We start from the raw sequence: 17,952 nt of genomic DNA on the forward strand, positions 1-17,952 counted from the left end.
CCTTACTCAGGAGGGCACTGCTCAGGTACGTGGCTTTGGCTCATTCCAAACTTGGTGAGGGGCGGTGGCGTGGTGAGTAACGGATCCCAGCAGTCCGGTGCAGGGAGAGACCTCTTAGCCCAAGTCCTGATTAGATGTCCCTATAACCCTGGGCTCTGCAGACACCCAGCCCTGAGCCCTCTTGTCTCACCTGGGACTATGCTCCGCCCAACCTCCCTCTCCTGCTACTGCCCCAGCAACTCGGTCCAAAGCACATGTCCACCAATGCTACACACCGGGGCGCTCCCCTCACCCCGGGGCAGGACAAGACTTGGCCTTGGTACCACTCAGCCCCACCCACCACCATTCAGAAACTGTAATGGAGGGGTGCCTGGTGGGCTCAGTTGGAGGAGTGAGTGACATTTAATCTTGGGATTGTGAGTTTTAGCCCCACATTGGGGGGTAGAGATTACTTTAAAATTACATCTTTTGGGGACGTGGTTGGCTCTGTCAGCTAAGTGTCTGCCTTTGGCTCGGGGCATAATTCCAGGGTCCTCAGATTGAGCCCCACATATGGCTCCCTGCTCGGCAGGGAGCCTGCTTCTCCCTCTCCCGTTCCCCCAGCTCGTGCTGTCTCTCTCTGTGTCAAATAAAGTAAATAAAATCTTTTTTTAAATTATTTTTTTAAAAAGGGAGAAAAGAAACTGTAATGGAAAAGACTCCAAATTTGATGAAAACAATAAATCTAAAATCAATAAACAAATCCAAAATCAATAAATCAAAAAACAAACAAAATCAATAAATCCCGATCAGGATGAAATCAAAAACATATCAGGCACATCAACCAAATGGCTGAAAGGCACTGATAAAACTTTAGAAGCACCTAGAAGAGAAAAAGACATTATGAACAGGAGAACAAAGGCAGAGATGATTGCAAAATTTTCATCAGAAATAATGTGAGCCACAAGACAATGGAATATCTTCAAGGTAATGAAAGATAACCTGTTACCCTAAAACTTTATACCCAAGAAAAATATCCTTTGAAACTGAAGACAGGGGATCCCTGGGTGACGCAGCGGTTTGGCGCCTGCCTTTGGCCCAGGGCGCGATCCTGGAGACCCGGGATCGAATCCCACGTCGGGCTCCCGGTGCATGGAGCCTGCTTCTCCCTCTGCCTATGTCTCTGCCTCTCTCTCTCTCTCTCTGTGACTATTATAAATAAATAAAAATTAAAAAAAAAAAAGAAACTGAAGACAAAATACAGATATTTTCAGCAGACCAGATCTGAGAGAAACTGTCCTTGGTGTAACAGCAATAAAATAAATGATAAAGCACATCATTCAGGTTGCAGGAAACAAAAATGTAAACTTGGACCAGAAATAGTAATTGTGTGGGTAAACGTAAAAACCTGTAACGTTAAAATTTCATTAAAAGATAATTGTTTAGGGATACCTGGGTGGCTCAGTGGCTAAGGCTGAGTGTCTGCCTTCGGCTCAGGGCGTGACCCCCGGGGTCCTGGGATCAAGTCCCGCATTTGGCTCCCCGCATGGAGCCTGCTTCTCCCTCTGCCTGTATCTCTGCCTCTGTGTCTCCCATGAATAAATAGAAATTAAAAATAAAATAAGGGGATCCTGGGTGGCTCAGCGGTTTAGCGCCTGCCTTTGGCCCAGGGAGTGAACCTGGAGACCCGGGATCGAGTCCCGCGTCGGGCTCCCTGCATGGAGCCTGCTTCTCCCTCTGCCTGTGTCTCTGCTATGTGTCTCTCATGAATAAATAAATAAAATACCTTAAATAAAATAAAATAAACCATATCAATATTAAAAGTAAATACACTAGGGATGCCTGGGTGGCTCAGGGGTTGAGTGTCTGCCTTTGGCTCCGGTTGGTCACGATCCTGGGGTCCAGAGGTCGAGTCTCGAGTCCCACATTGGGTTCCCTGCTGGGAGCCTGCTTCTCCCTCTCTCTCTCTCTCTCTCTCTCTCGTGAACAAGAACTTAAAAAAAAAAAAAAAAAGACCTAACTGCATCTGTCTCCAAGAAATACACTTTAATTATACTGACATACATAGGTTAGGTAACAATTATATCCTGGAAGCACTAATCATAACTCCAAAACAAATGCATTAATATCAGACACAGCGGATTTCAGGTTTTCTAAAAAACACCAGAGGGGCAACTGGGTGGCTCAGTGACTGAGCGTCTGCCTTTGGCTCAGATCATGATCCTGGAATCCTGGGATCGAGTCCCACAACAGGCTCCCTGCATGGAGCCTGCTTCTCCCTCTGTCTTTGCCTCTGTGTAATTTAAAAATCTTTAAAAATGTATTTAAAAAACCCCAGAGATAGTCATTACAACACCAGCAATATGTACCCAAAACGAGAGCTGCAAAATGCATAAAAGTTGACATTAAAGGAGGAAAAACTCCATTTTTTAAAAAAAGATTTTATTTATTTATTCATGAAAGACACAGAGAGAGAGAGAGAGAGAGAGGCAGAGGGAGAAGCAGGCTCTGTGCAGGGAGCCCAAAGTGGGACTCAATCCTGGACAGTGAGATCACACCCTGAGCCAAAGGCAGAGAGGCTCAACCACTGAGCCACCCAGGGGCCCCTTAAACTCCACATTTATAATTGAGGAGTTCAACATTCTCTGTGATAGAAAAGTAGAAAGAAAATCAGGAAAGATACAGGAAACCTGAACAAAACCATCAGACAATGTGACCTAAGCGCCATGCATAGAATACTCACACCCAAACAACGGTGTAGCACAAAGGGAACATTTATCAAGATAAGCCACCATCTGGGCCATAAAACAAGTCCTGGATTTAAAAATGTTAGTATACAGAGTATGGTGTCCTATTATATAATGGAATTAAATTAGAAATCAGTAATAAAAATATCTGAAAATTGCCCCCAAGTATTTGGAAATTAAACAGACTTCTACATACATAATAGTCAAAGAAAACATCACAAGAAACCAGAAAATACTTTTTCAGGGGCACCTGAGTGGCTCAGTTGGTTACGTGTCTGACTCCTGTTTTCAGCTCAGGTCATGTAAAATGGTACAACCACTATGGAGAATATTTTGGCAATTTATTATAGGTTAAAATCACGCTTATAATCCAGAAATTTAATTCCTAGGCATTAACCCAAGAGAAATAAAGAGGCATGTCCAAATACATATTTTTACACAAATTCTCATAGCAGTTTTATTCATAAGAGCCAAATCTGGAAACCAATTTCTATCAACACAGTGGATGAATAACAAAGGTTTGTCCGTACAACAGAACACTACTCAGCAGAGATACCCAAACACATAACTACTTGGCTGAGTCTTTAAAACATGCCAAAGCAAAAGCCAAGACACACAGAATTACATACTGTATGGGTCCATTTATGTGAGGCCCTACAAGCGACTCTAATCTACACGGACCCAAAGAGGTTACTTGGGACTAGGGCGAGATTAACTGGGAAGGGGCAAAAGGGAATATTATTGGGTGATAAGAATGTTATTTTTCTTTATCCTAATGGTGGTTACACAGATAAATGGTTTCTCAAAATTCTGTACACTTCAAAAGGTGTGTTACTGTATGGAAACTAGATGTCACTGACGATCAAAATGGTCTGGTAATCTCTCTTCTGTATCATTTGAAGCATCTCTAGTAATGAGGAGTTTTCCAGATGTAGTACTGTATGCCCGTTTATCACTTACCCCCTGAAGGCTTCTAGTGTTGCTGCAATTTAAAAACTCAAAACATGCCCTCACAGGCCAAAAAAAAAAAAAAAAAACAACAAAAAAAAACTGGTACATGTCATTTCAAAACTGGTTGTTTTGGTTCATGTTCAGAGGAAAAAAAAAATCAGATGCAGCAACTCAAATTTGTGTAGATTGTTATCTACTGTGAACTACATCTAAAAAGGTGTATGCTGCACCTCCTGGTAGCTGCACCTCCTGGTATCTGCAGATTCCGCTCCCAGGTCATTCTCTTCTCTAGCTGCCACAGCTCTCTCTCAGTTCCAGTGTCACCTCTTCTGTGAAGCTGGCCCAGATCCTCCACACCAGATCAGTCCTGTTCTTACCTATGTTCCTATGCAATGTGGAACCTCTACTTCAGCACTTAACTCTGTGAGGTGATCTTTGTCTTCCCCATCAGACCCAATGATTCCATCTGTTTCTCACGGTTCAGCCCTGGTCCTTCCAGATCAATACATTTTCAGGTAAATGACAAAATGGGCCAGAAAACAGAGGAAGTGACCAGAAGAGATGAAGTCAATCACAGAACTGCTGAGACAGAAAACCTTGAGCGGCACACTGGGACTGGGTGCCCCTTAAGCGGCTTAGAATGATACACAAGCAACCAGGTGAAGACAACACTCCCCAAAAGCAAGTAGATGGTCATGGGTGAGTTGTGAAGGCATAAATATGAGGTGTGCTAGTCTTCCACTGGGTTACTCGTTACAACTTCTAAGTTACACATAAGCAGAAGACTACAGGGCTGCAAGAGAAGATATTTCCAGTAAACCATACTGTTACCAAACAACAAAATCCAAAAATTTAAATGATAGCAGTACAGAATGGACAAAGCAAAAGAGGTACCAATTACACATAGACTTGGGGTGTACTTTCTATTGCCTTGCACTGGATACCAGGGACACATAAACCAATCAGCTATGACCAGGTCCTTAAGAAATTAGTAGTGTAATAATGAAAGAGATAGTAGATAAAAACCTAATCTTTATATACCAAAGTAAGCACCGGAACAGAAGTGCTCACTAGCAACACAAGCACAGAGGAAGGGCAGCTGGCTGAGCCTGACATGATGCCTGAGATGGGTCCTGATTCATCATGAGGAGTTAACCAGGTGTGGAGCAGAGGGCATTCAAAGAAAGAGAAGGAGGCAGGTGCAACTTGGGTAAGTGGGAATGTCAAGCAGTTAGTGTTGCTGCAGCGCCAACCATGTGGCAGGTGGTTAAGCAGTGGGAGATGGAACTCCAGGAAGCAAAATGCCTTTGAGAGCAGGACTGGGAGCTGGGAAATTATCCTAAGGACAAGGGGAACCAATTTATAGTTTTAAATAACAAACATCTTTCTCCAACCTGCCTTTTTGATAGGTCAAAATTTACCATGTGACATTCTTAAGTACTAAGAATAGATACATAGTTCAGCTTTAAAAAGCATTTTTAACTGGGTGAATTGTAATTGTGCAATAACACGTAGAAACCTTTGAGACCTAGCCACCCACCCCCAGCATTGTTCCAGCTCAAAGTCAGCTGTCCAGTCACGTGGCTCTCCTGACTTCACACATTCCTCGTGGAGGACAGCAGCCCAGTGCTGCTGGACAGCAGTGACAGCCCACTCCGAAAGCAGCCCTGTCTAGGACGTTGGAAAACGCTGACACATCTCACTGACTTGGAGAATAATTATTTTATGTTATCTGTATGCTCCTCCTGACTTGCAGACTTCTCACCCAAATGTATGGGAGTCTTACTCAAGGGAAGTCCCTCTTGGTGAACACCTTGATTATTTTTAAAGTTTGGGGTTGAGGTGAAATCTTTCCCATACTGATTACATTCATAGAGTTTCTCTTCAGTATGGATTTTCTGGTGTTGAAGAAAGTTTGACCTCTGAATAAAGCCTTTCCCACAGTAACTACACACATAGGGCTTTTCTCCAGTATGAATAATCTGATGTAGTAGCAGCTTGGAGCTCTGAATGAAAGCTTTTCCACAGTCCTTACATTCAAAGGGCCGATCCCCAGTGTGGATTTTCTGATGTTCAGTGAGATGGGCTTTCTGGAGAAAAGCTTTCCCACATTCCTTACATTCATACACTCTCTCTCCAGTGTGGATTTTCTGGTGTCGAATAAGGTACGAACTCAGAAAGAAAGCTTTCCCACATTCATTACATTCATAGAGTTTCTCTCCAGTGTGAATTCTCTGATGCTGGGTAAAGTTTGATGTTTGGCTGAAGCGCTTCCCACACTCATTGCACACATAAGGCCTTTCCCCAGTATGGATCCTCTGATGTTGAATAAGCTTTGAGCTCCGAATAAAGGCTTTCCCACATTCGTTACATTCAAAGGGCCTCTCTCCAGTGTGAATCCTCTGATGTTCAATGAGGTCTGAGCGATGACGGAAGGCCTTCCCACACTCCTTACATTCATACTGTTTCACTTCTGTGTGGATCTGATAATGTCGAATAAGGCTTGAGCTCCTAATGAAGGATTTTCCACACTCGTTACACTCATAGGGTCTTTCTCCTGTGTGAATTCTCTGATGGCGAATAAGCAAAGAGCTCTGGCTGAAGCCTTTCCCACATTCCTTGCATTCAAAAGGCCTCTCCCGAGTGTGAACTCGCTGGTGCCGAACCAGGTCAGAGCTGTGATGGAAGGCTCTCCCACACTGCATGCATCGGAATGGCTTTCCTCCTGCATGTGCTCTCTGGTGCTCAGCGAGGTCTGCATAGTGAATGAAGTCCTTCCCACACATGTTGCACACATAGAGTCTTTCTCCAGTGTGAGCTCTCTGATGCTCAGCAAGATGGGAGCTCTGGCTGAAGCTTTTCCCACACTGCTCACATCTGTAATGTTTCTCCCCAGCATGAGAAATCTGATGTCTAACTAGATCGGAATTAAATGTGAAGCTTTTGCCACAAGTCTCACAATGGTGAGCTTCCCCTTCCACAAGATCTCTCTGGAGGAGGAGGAGGTTTGAGCTCAGAACGGGGCCTTCTCCTGATTTACTGCTCGCTCGAGCCGCATCTCCTGCTTGGATTTTCCAATGGGTAACAGTCACTCCCCTGAAACTGCCCTCCTGAGGGGAGCAGCTCCGCAGATTCTGCCTTTCTGGGTTTCCCAAAAGTCCCCCTAATCTGGGTTCAGGGAATGCCCCAGACTCAGAGGCAGGGGGCTCCATCATTGTGAGTGTTTCTGAAATGGTCTTAAGCGAATTTCCATCCTCAGAAATTCAGGCTCCAGAGTCACCTTCTTGTCACAAGTTCCTAGGTTAGAACCTGAAATAAAGGAGATTAAGATCATTTTTTTCCCTTCATCAACAGACACGAGTCTGCTGGAACAGGTTGGGGATAAAACACATCCAGAGTGTGGAGAGAGGAGTGTTTCCTCTGTCCACAGTCTTTACCCCAGTATGCATCTTAGCTACCTACCTCACCCACTTCAGAAGGCTTCTCTGAGGCTCCACCTCCAACACCCACATCCAGGGAAAGAGTGGCTTGGTGGCAGATGGAGAGGGATGTAGCTTGGACTCTATTATAAAATTAACACATATTTCCAAAGAAACACAAATGTACTGCTCTTGCCACCTCTTCATTGTCCTCCTTCCCTTTTACCCAGCTTAGATCCCACGTTCTATGGTACTATGTTTATTTCTGGTTATACATTATAACCATCCTAACTAACTCCAGCCCTTCCTGTATCATCCCTGCATTGGAAAACCCCAAGTTGGGGTAAATTTCACTTGCTTCTGATTCTGTTTCTGCATCCATGCCAACTGAGCTCTACACTTACAACCCCTTGACTAATGGGGCCCTGAGAACCACCAGCAATCTCTATACTTTCCTTATTCTTCTACATGACCACCCTGCTTGTCTTCTCTTTTCAAATGTCCAACACTCCCTCCTTCCTCTCAGCAGATGCTCTTGCTTATCTCAATGAGAAGACAGAAGCAATGAGATGAGAATGTCGGTTTTTTCCTACCCCATCTACCAAGCTATCTGTCCATAGCCAGGCCATGCCCTCCCTCCTTATACGGATTACACTGCCCTTGATCTAATCTAAGGTGAACATCACCTGGGCACTAACACTCACCTCTCTCATCCACTCAACAGCACCAAACCTCCCTTGAACAAGTCTAAAGCTGGAATGTTCATAGTAGCACTATTCATAACCACCAAAATAAACAATAGAGGGATGGGCATACTGAAGAGTACTTCTACCAAGGAGTAACACATAGCAATGAAGAACCGCAACACACAAAAGCAAAGATGAGTCTCGCAGATGTAGTATTCAGCAGGAGTTAGGCACAATAAGAGTTTATGTTGTATGATTCTGTTTACATCAAGTTAAAAAACAGACAAAAGCAATCCATCCATGGTGGAAGAACTGAAACACTGCTGTCCTTTAGGGAGAAGATAAGGACTGGTGGAGGGTGCAGGGTCACTAGGGTACTGGTTATCTACATGGCACTTTGAGCCACACTGGTGTGTCACTGTGGAAAAGCTTGTTTGGTCAGGGGTTATTTAACCTAACAACTGCTGGAGTGCTGGGCCCAGCTCTGCACTGCACTGGGAACCACCTGCAGGCAGGACTCTGCCTCCCCCGCAAGGTCATGCCCCTCCCCCTGACGGCCCACTCTTGGCAGGATGACACACCACAAACACAGCAGCAAAAAACAGCACATGTGTCATCTTACAGCCAAATGTGACTGGGACCCCTGTTCAGGGTCACAAAAGGTGTCAGCCAGGCTAAGGTCACATCTGGAAACCTGTTTCCAAACTCATTCAGATGTCAGTAGAAATCAGTTCCCTTCAACCATAAGACTGTCCCTGAGTCCTTGCCAGCTGTCAGTTAGAAGCTGCTCTTGGCTCCTAGGGACACTTCTAACACTAGAAACAATGCAGAGAACCCATCTCTGACTTTTCTTCTGCCACCAACTGCATAAGGCTGTTTTCCAAGGACATGCATGATTAGGTCAGCCCACCTGGAGAGCTTCACGCCACCTTATGTCAGCTGACTTGGGACCTTAATTACAGCTGCAAAATCCCTCCACAGAAGCTGGGAGGAAGTGTGTGTACCTGAGGGGCTAGGAATCTCAGAGGGCCATCTCAGATGCCTACCATGGATGCCTGGCCAATCAGGAATGCAGAGTGCCCTGAGGGGAACTCAAGTGTTATCCCGACCCCAGAGCTCCACTGGGATTGGTCACAGCCTCAGTTTTGGCCCCACAGACAAATAAGGCCTTCCTTACAGATGTATCACCTGAAAACTCTACACAGCTGAGTCTACTTCCAGGGAGCTCCATCCAAGATGACCTCAATCACTCCTTGCTCCAAATCTGCACCAGTAGGGAAGAGATCTTGCTGTGCAGCCCCATGAAGGGATGCCCTCCAGACTTGTTTCCAACGTGGCCATCAAGGAAAAGGATCTGCCTCTGAGGGCCTCTGAGGGCAAAGCTGGGGGCGAAGTGGAGCAGCAATTGGAGGAGAGGCAGAGGGAGTGACTGGGTAACACATGCTCTGTGGTCCCGGCAGGGCATCCTTTCAACATACTTTTATGTGAGACATAACTGGCATAAAGTGCACATATCTTGATAAACTTGTGACATCTGTTTAACCATCACAGGCCAACACAGAACATTTCTGTCGCCAAAAAGGGTCTCCTTCCAAGGGCAACCACCTCTTTTATTACAGATGAATTCTGCTCATTAAAAAAAAAATTCAATTAGAGGCGCCTTGCTAGCTCAGTCAGCAGAGTGTGTGGCTCTTGAGGTTGTGAATTCAAGCCCCACAATTAGGTGTAGAGCTTACTTAAGAAATTTTTAAATAAAAAATTTAATTTAAACGGAATTATACAGGTTTCTGTGTCTGCTTTTTATTTATCACCTACTCATTTTTACAAAAGATTTATTTATTTATTTGAGAGAAAAAGTGTGCATTGCACACACAGGAGGAGGAGCAGAGGGGGAAGGAGAAGGAGATTCCCAAACTCCATGTTGATCTCAGAACCCACCTGGGGCTTGATCTCACAACCCTGAGATCAGGACTTGAGCCAAAACCAAGTCAGAGGCTTAACCGACTAAGTAGCCCAGGTGCCCCAACGTGTACCTACTTTTTGTTGAATTATAACACATACCATAAAGTTCACCATCCTAAAGTGCTCAATCCAGCGTTTTTCCAAGTATTCCTAAGATTGCAAAACCATCATGACTATTTACTTCCAGAACATTTTCATCACTCCCCCAAATACATATCTGCTTAAACTCAGCATCCCACCTGTGAAAGTCCCCCATGCTGCAGGCACCAGCAGCTCATCCTTTTCGCTGATGCACAGCACACCACTGCATGAATACGTCATGATTTACTTTTCACGAACAACTAAGTTGTCTGTGGTTTGGGGTGTTGATTAAAGCTGCCTGAAACATTCCTGTACTTGTCTTTTGGTAGATGGGGGTCCTCGTTTCTGCTGGGTGTACACCTGCGAGTGACTGCCTTGCTTTAGCAGCCAGCTGGTGGGGATACTTTTGCAAATTCCACTGGGAACCAGTGCTGCTGTGGACAGTGATTCTTCCCCTTGAGTGCGTGTGTCCATACAGTCGTGCTGCTTTAGGTGAGTGTTGGAGACAGCGTCAGGGAGGCCAGGGCTTGTATGAGTTTAGAGTATGACTGTGTGAAACCGATGGGCACCTGGTGAAGAAAGCCACATCCCATCCTCGGGGCCACAGGATGTGGGGCGGAATGGCCAGTGGGGGAAACTGTGGCTGACTGAAGACTGCCCAGCATCTCTGCTCCCTCCGAGTGACAGAAACTCCACCTAACATTTGAGTGGGCACATGGCCACCTAGCCTAGAGCCCCCTGAATTTAGGTGTGACTCTGTGACTGGGATCCAGCCAATGAGACGGGAATGTAATGGATGCATGTGCAGGGCCCTTATCTCCACACCGCCTCTCCCTCCCCATGGTGACACGCTGACGAGGCAAAGCAGCCGGGCTCCCATATGGCCTTGAGGGCCAGAGCCAGCTAGTAGGCGAAGCAGACTGAGAAATCAAGTTTTTTGTCAGAAACGCTATTTTGAATCTCTGTTATAGCAATTTGAATAATGCTTAAGTAATGCTAACAGGCTGATTACTCAGGCCAATGCTCCCAGTGATGAGAAATAAACTGAACCCACACACCAGTAACGAGCAGTAAGGACGAGGAACTGAGCACAAGTGTACTGCAGGCATTTCTGACCGTATGAGATCTGCTTGCTAATTCATCTGCCAACACAACCCCCTGGAGCAGCGACACAGAACAGATAAGCCCTGCCTCCTGGCATTCACTAGGATGGGTTTTTTTGTTTTTGTTTTTGTTTTTTTTTTTTTTTTTGAGTTAAAGGCTCAATAACTTGATTTTTTTTTTAATCTTTCTCCTGCTTATAAATATTACCTTAGTTATTTTTATCAAGCTATAAGGTAAATTATGCCAATTGAGAAAACAGAGACAACAGTAAAACTGAAAAAAACAAAAATAAAATGATCTTTTCCTCCACCACTAAGATTATCGGTGAACATTTTCTTCTGGTATATTTCCTGCACTAGTATTTTTATGAAATCAGGACTATACCACTCAGTTTTGCATCCTGTGTTACTTTTTGTATCTAATGCTCAGCAATTACAAACATAACATGCCCAATGTAAAAATATTTCAAATAATAAAGAAGTATAGACAATATAGACAAAATTTAGACAATGAGAATCCCCACCAATTCAACAGATTACTACAGTTAGCTGTTTCCTCATACGTACTCATTTACACTTTGCTTGAACGAATACATTTATACACATACATTTACTTACATACACACAATTTTCAAAAACAAAAATGAAAGTACACTCATCCATCTGCAACCTTTCCCCCATTTATAATATATCCCGGCATTCCTCAAGTTTACCCACACAGATGTTACCTGGTTCTCTGGACGCCCTCCCCATATGTAGTCACTGACTCCCTATTCGGGTTAGACACTCGAAGGAACATCCCTGCGCCTCTGGTGTCACGAGGAGGAATGTTCCCTGAGGAATGTTCTCTGCCCATTTACCTGATCCTTCCTCCTCCCCAGGGACGGAAGGCGACACCAGAATGAAAAGTCTGGGCAAATCACAGGCAGACAGCACAGAGCCTCCTCAGAGGGGCACTCGCTCTGCCCATCTACACCCGCAGGCTCAGTGGGCAGGCCCCCGCGGGGCCACAGCAACGCGTGCTTCGTGTGGGCAGGCGCCGGAGCTGGTTTGAGGTTCTGACCCAGCTTCTGCCCAGAAGTGAGGCAGCAGTTGGCCTGTGCGCCTCACTGCTTCGAAGCTCAGGAGGAGAGGGGCGTGCTAGTTATTAAGGCCCCTCGAACCCCACCAGGCACCATGCTGAGCGACAGACCCCACCGTCTCTGGCACTCCTCTAAACCTCCTAAGGCGGGTGTTCACGCCATTACTTACTCTACAGACGAAACAGAGGCTAAGAGAGACAGTTCCCCATGGTCACTAGACTAGTGATTTGAACTAAGGTTCAAAGCCAGGTCTACCTCCAGTGCCCATTTCCCCATTGTGGAAGATTTTTTTTCCCTTTCCAAGTGTCACCTGTCACTTTTACAGGATCCTAGGGTAAGTATTATAAAATAAGCTGATAATTTAAGCCTTGTTTTTCGTAATTTAAAAGGGGGTGGGATGCTGGGTTTTGTTTCGGAAATAATATCTTCTGATTTTTATGTTTAAAGGGCTGTTGAGGGGCACCTGGGTGGCTCAGTGGTGAGCGTCCACCTTCGCCTCAGGATGTGATCCTGGGGTCCTGGGATCGAGTCCTGCATCGGGCTCCCTGAGGGAAGCCTGCATCTCCCTCTACCTGTGACTCTGCCTCTTTCTCTGCATCTCTCATGAATAAATAGATAAAATCTTAATAGTAATAAATAATAATAAAAGGACTGTTGTACTCCCTGCAAACAAGCTTGTGTGCGTCTACAAGAAAACAGCTTAAAAGTTATGTGTTTTGGGGCACCTGGTGGCTCAGTCAGTGAAGCGTTTGCCTTCGGCTCAGGTCACGATCCCAGTGTCCTGGGATTGAGCCCCACACTGGACTTCTTGCTCAGGGGGAGCCCGCTGCTCCATCTCTCTCTGACTGCTGCTCCCCCTGCTTATGTTTTCTCTGTCAAGTAAATAAAATAAAAAAATTTTTAAATATTTTATTTATTTATTCATGAGAGACACACAGAGAGGCAGAGACAAAGCAGAGGGAGAAGCAGGCTCCATGCAGGGAGCCTGATGCGGCACTTGATCCCGGGACTCAGGATCACGTCCTGGACAAAGGCAGGCGCCCAACCGCTGAGCCACCCAGGTGTCCCCTAAATAAAATCTTTAAAAAAAAACCCCACAATGATGTGTCTTTTAACGAGTTTTCATAATTTCCTAACTTTAGAGAGTTACAGCTTGCTTTGAATAACATTTATCTGAAAATCAGCCATCTGTCAGTTTCTGCTTAGCTGTTTTTTTTTTTTGTTGTTGTTTTTTGTTTTTTTTTTCTTTGATGAATTCAAGCAAAATTAAACTGATACCCTTTCATTTAAAGAAGCCTGAAGTGAACGAAAGGAAATAAAATATACCGTATTTGTGATCCCACAACATACTGAGCTACCATGGCCCACACCTTTCTCTTGTAACACCGAATTTGCTGGATGAGATATAACATGAAATTGTGTAAACACACAGTTGATGTTGAGAAAGTTGGGGCGATTCTTGATGCTGGAAATGAAGTGCGATCTTAACCTGGAGTGGAACCCTGTGAGCTTTGGGATGGCAAGTGGGGGGTGGGGGTGGGGAGCACTAAATGCAGGCACTAGGAGCTTTTTCTTATGTGCACTCGTAACGGGGTATACAGCCCAAGATGCACAGGTAGGTCCCGGTCACTGTCTGTGGCTTACGGCCTCGAAGAGAAGCAGCAGGAAGGTTTCTGAGCTTCACGCTTGGGAATAACCAGAGCGAGGGGCACCTGGGTGAGACACAACCCAGAGCTCCGGGGGAATCTGCACGTCTGCGCCCACCCTGCCTCCGTCTTCAACCTGCGCTCCTGCCACAGCTAGTGTGAAGGGAACCGAGAAGCTGGTGTGTGCCGGCCACTAGGCAGGGTATCTCATTTCCCATTTTCTCATGTTCTCACAGTTATCCCGGTTCAGGGAGGTGACCTGCTTAAAGTCAAACCAGCGGCTGGGTGCTTCTCTTCCTCCCTGTCCCACCCCATGGCACTTTGGTTCCTGCTCTCAGGGCTCTAAGGAACCGGACGGCCTTCTCCTCTCCTGGGAAGTCCAGTGTCACCTGCCGGGACCCGAGGCCACATGGACACGCCTGACCGCTCCCTGAACCGCTTCCATGGCACTGCCCTGTTGGGTCCGCTGTTCCCCGGACCACCCCTTCCTCTGGCTCATGAGGGCCTTCAGCTCTGGCCTCTGCCCACATCATCCCCAAAGCCCTTTCCAGGAGTCAGGAATCCATCGCCATCACTGCAGGAGAGGCTGGAGCGGGGTGTGCAGGCTTGTGAAAAACCACAGCGGGCGCTGCCCCTAAGTCCTCCGTCTCTGCCTCAAGGGAGCTACTGCGGTCACTGCTGGCGATCGCACACTGTGGGGATGCTACGTCTCTAACAGGGTCAAAGGTTCCATCTCTGCGGACAGGGCCAAGGTACCAGCTGAAGCCATCTCAGATCCTCGGTGGGCAAAAGACACGTCGCTGGTCGGGCCCGGGCTCCGGGGAAGAGACGCGCTGCAGGGCGGTGAGGAGCCCGCGGCCCGCCTCCAGCCAACAGCCAGGGGACCGCAGGCCCGGGCCCGACTGCGGCGGACGCAGCCCGGCAGGGCACGGGGGGGGGGGGGGGGGCGTCGGAAAGCGCCGGGCGGCGCAGCCCGAGGTCTGGAGGGAGAGCCATGCCTCTGGCTCCCGCACCGCGCCCGCACCGCGCCCGCACCGCACCCGCACGCGGACATCGGGCTGGCTCTGCCCCTGCGCCCGCGCCGCGGGCTCCAACCCGGCCCCTCGGCCCGCGCCGTCGGGAGCGCTCCCCGGCTGCCGAGCCAGGAGGCGGGCCCGCAGCGGCCGGGGCCCCCAGGGGAGGAGGTGCGGGCCGGGCCGCGCCCACGGCCCCCGCCCGCCCGGGCCCGACACCAGCCACTCACCCGCACGCCCGCGGCGAGGCCACCGCCGCCGACAAAGCCCGCACCGCCGCCCGCACGCCGCGGCCGGAAGTCGGCCGAGGCCCCGCCCCGAGCGCTTCCGGGGCCGCTCTAGGCGCCCGGCGCCGGCGGCCTCTCGGTGGTGCGGACTTCCGCCCGCGAGGCCCGCCCCGAGCGCCCGCGGCTCCGGTGCGGCTGGTCCCCGAGCGTCTGCGCGCGCGCGGGCTTCGGTCTCCGGGGCGCTGCGGCGCGGCCGGCGGGGACTCTCCGAGCGGCTCGCGGCCCCACGGCGCCGCGGAAGGGCCTGGACCGCGAGCTCGCGGAGGCGGCGACCGGCCGGGCGGCCCCCCGAGGCCACGCTGTCGCCCTGGCGCTGGGGCGCGTCCTGGGCGCAGGAGGGGCGCTCCCGCGTCCCGCCTGCAGGGGGCGCTCAGGGCCCTCCGGAGGCCCCGGAGCCCTGGTCGCGGGCGGAGATCTTTGGGCGGAGCCTGCGGGGCGCGGGGCGCGGGGAGCCGTGGGCAGCAGCGCTCGCGGGGCACGTGCGCCTGCCGTCTCCTGGCGCAGCTGGCGGGGTCCGGCCCCCCGCGTGACCTGGGACGCGCGGTCCGGTGCGTCTGCGCTGCTCTCTGCCCGCGGGGCCCGCGCCGCCTGGTTCGCAGCGTCCGGCGGCGGAGGGTGCGGGCGGCCTCCCCGGCCCCGGCGGCGATGCCCGGAGACGATGCCCGGAGACGGGATCTAACGTGCACGATGCGGTTTAGCACGTTGCCCGCCGTGACTTACGCTCCGTCTCCGCGGCTGATAGAATTGGCCTCCCCACCTCTTCGCCCACACCTAGAGCCTGACTTTCTGGATTTTGCCAATCCGAGGGGGGAGGCAGTAGCCTGGTCCTTACAAATTCAGGGAGACGCGATTTAGAAACAAGCGCAGTTGGTCTTCAATAAACACGTGTGACAAGTAGCTTTGCCCGATGTCCCCTCCTGGGTGAGCTCCCCAGTCCAGACGGAGCATCAGCGTCCTCCGCAGGCGGTGCCCTCCGGCTGCTCCACTGAGCGCGCTGCTTCCTAATCAGGCCAAACCTGCATGTTTATTAGTCACTTGCACTTCTTAAGTCGGCCTGAATGGCCTTGGCTCCCTTTCCCACTGGCTGGTTGTCTTTCCTTGTGGTCTGGTGGAGGTTTTTAGTCCGGATACAAATCGTTGCCAGTTACGTATGTTGCAAATGTCTTGCCTTTATCTGCTCACGAGTTACCCGCGCCCTCCGCTACTGCTGGGAATTCAGGCCTGACTCTCCCTTTGCGCCATGTGCCCGGTTCCTCCCTGCGTCTCAGGACCCTGACGATGCTGTCTTTTCCCAGAGAGGCTTAACATTTTTACTCTCAATGCTTATAGGTCTTGCAACCACCTGGAATATACCTCTGGACACATGAGATGTTGGAATCTGGGTACGATGAGCCAATATCTCCATGCAATGAGTTAAACAACTACCATTTCACACACCGCCTTGTCGTAGAAAAGTGTCTGGAGAAGCGCTGTGTTGAAAAGAAACGAGTGTTGCAGCCATAGTGAGTGGAGGTGTGTGGGGGTGAACTATGAAGTGCTGGGTGGTGATATATAGGGAGTTACACACAATGCGATTACACATATCAGGTGTGGTCCACAGGGGAGGACTGCAAAGAAACACCCACACATCCTTATTTAAGACTTAGGGGCAGCCTGGGTGGCTCAGTGGTTTAGCACCGCCTTCAGCCCAGGGCGTGATCTTGGAGACCCGGGATCGAGTCCTATGTCGGGTTCCCTGCATGGAGGCTGCTTCTCCCTCACCTGCATCTGTGCCTCTCAATCTCTCTGTGTGTCTCTCATGAATAAATAAAATCTTAAAAAAAAAAAAAAATACTTAGGCTCCTGGCTGGCATAGTCGGCAGAGTATGGGCCTTGATCTTGGTAATGAGTTCTAGCTCCACATTGGTGGTAGTGAGTATTTAAAATAAAAAAGCGGGGGGCGGGGGGGAGATCCCTGGGTGGCTCAGTGGTGAGTGTCTGCCTTCGGCCTAGGGCGTGATCCTGGAGCCCCGGGATCGAGTCTCACATCTGGCTCCCGACATGGAACCTGCGTCTCCCTCTGCCTGTGTCTCTGCCTCTCTCTCTGTGTGTCTCTCATGAATAAATAAATAAAATCTTTTAAAAAAAAGAAAGTCTTAGAAATAGGATGCTGTGAAACTAAGGAGTCAGAACAGAGCTGTACCTCTTCCAGCTGTTGGCACAGGCCTGGGGCTGCAGCCATAGAGCAGGGCTGCTCAGTGGGAGCCCGGGCTCCTGGCGGAGGACAGGGAGGCTGCCTGGCAAGGAGCAGAGGCATCAGATCTGCAGGCCTCAAGAGGTGCAGCGCCACCCAGCACGGGCCCCTGGCAATCTGCGTGTGCTTCATCTCAAGCCTACCAAAAAATTGCTGGGGTTGCCTGGTTTCTCTTACATGCCTGCCTCCTGGGAAGGACTCTGGAGAGGGTGCCCAGGGATCTGTCACTGTGGGAGGCCACCTGCCTTTACCCACCAGGCTCCTGCGGGAGTTAACACGGGAACCCCTGGAGACAGACTAGCTCTCTGATGCTTGAACTTGGTTGCAGAGAGCTGTTGCCATAAGAACTTAGTGCCAGATGACAAATGCAGCCCAGGGGGACCAGCTCTCTGAGAAGCACCCTCTGCTTCGCTGCTGGCTGTCTGCCCCCTCCCTGGATTGCACATTGGCCCTCAACCACACATCTGGGTTGTGATGACTATTAGCCCAGTCAGAGCAAGGACAAAATCTAACTGGAAGCAAAACAAAATCTAACTGGAGTTGAGGAAGGACAATATTCACAAGGGATGAGGTGCTGGCAGCGTGGGAGGACTCACAAGGAGCTGTTATAATCAGCTGTGTGAAAGGGGCCTTGGGGCCTGAGGATGAATTCCTCACCCTCAGCACTGCAGGGAAAGCTTCCTGGAGGAGGAGGCCTCTTACAGATTCCTGAGGGGAAGGAGGACTGCCTCTCTTAAAACATGGGCAAGATCTGTATGCTTCT

The 17,952-nt window shown here is 49.2% G+C and overlaps 1 protein-coding gene across 2 annotated transcripts; it reads right to left on the reverse strand.

Annotated features, from left to right (window-relative positions):
- Window positions 1-3,157: 3,157 nt before the first annotated feature.
- Window positions 3,158-14,995, reverse strand: ZNF623 (zinc finger protein 623). 2 transcript variants are annotated; one of them, XM_041768812.1, is made up of 4 exons: window positions 14,900-14,965; window positions 12,736-12,882; window positions 7,140-7,239; window positions 3,158-6,986 (listed from the first exon to the last, which is right to left on the reverse strand). In XM_041768812.1, exon 4 carries the CDS (start codon window positions 6,890-6,892, stop codon window positions 5,396-5,398), a length of 1,497 nt encoding a protein of 498 aa, XP_041624746.1. In that variant the 5' UTR covers window positions 6,893-6,986; window positions 7,140-7,239; window positions 12,736-12,882; window positions 14,900-14,965; the 3' UTR covers window positions 3,158-5,395. The 2 variants fall into 2 exon arrangements, with proteins under 2 accessions (XP_041624746.1, XP_041624745.1); XM_041768811.1 differs by lacking the exons at window positions 7,140-7,239; window positions 12,736-12,882 and having other exon boundaries at window positions 14,900-14,995.
- Window positions 14,996-17,952: the final 2,957 nt, after the last annotated feature.

Source organism: Vulpes lagopus, chromosome 9 (genome assembly GCF_018345385.1).
Source record: "Vulpes lagopus strain Blue_001 chromosome 9, ASM1834538v1, whole genome shotgun sequence".
Taxonomy (NCBI): Eukaryota; Metazoa; Chordata; class Mammalia; order Carnivora; family Canidae; genus Vulpes; species Vulpes lagopus.

Bases quoted from the DNA above. Each gene is read 5' to 3' on its own strand.
- ZNF623 (XM_041768811.1), bottom strand. From the start codon at position 6,892: ATGATGGAGCCCCCTGCCTCTGAGTCTGGGGCATTCCCTGAACCCAGA.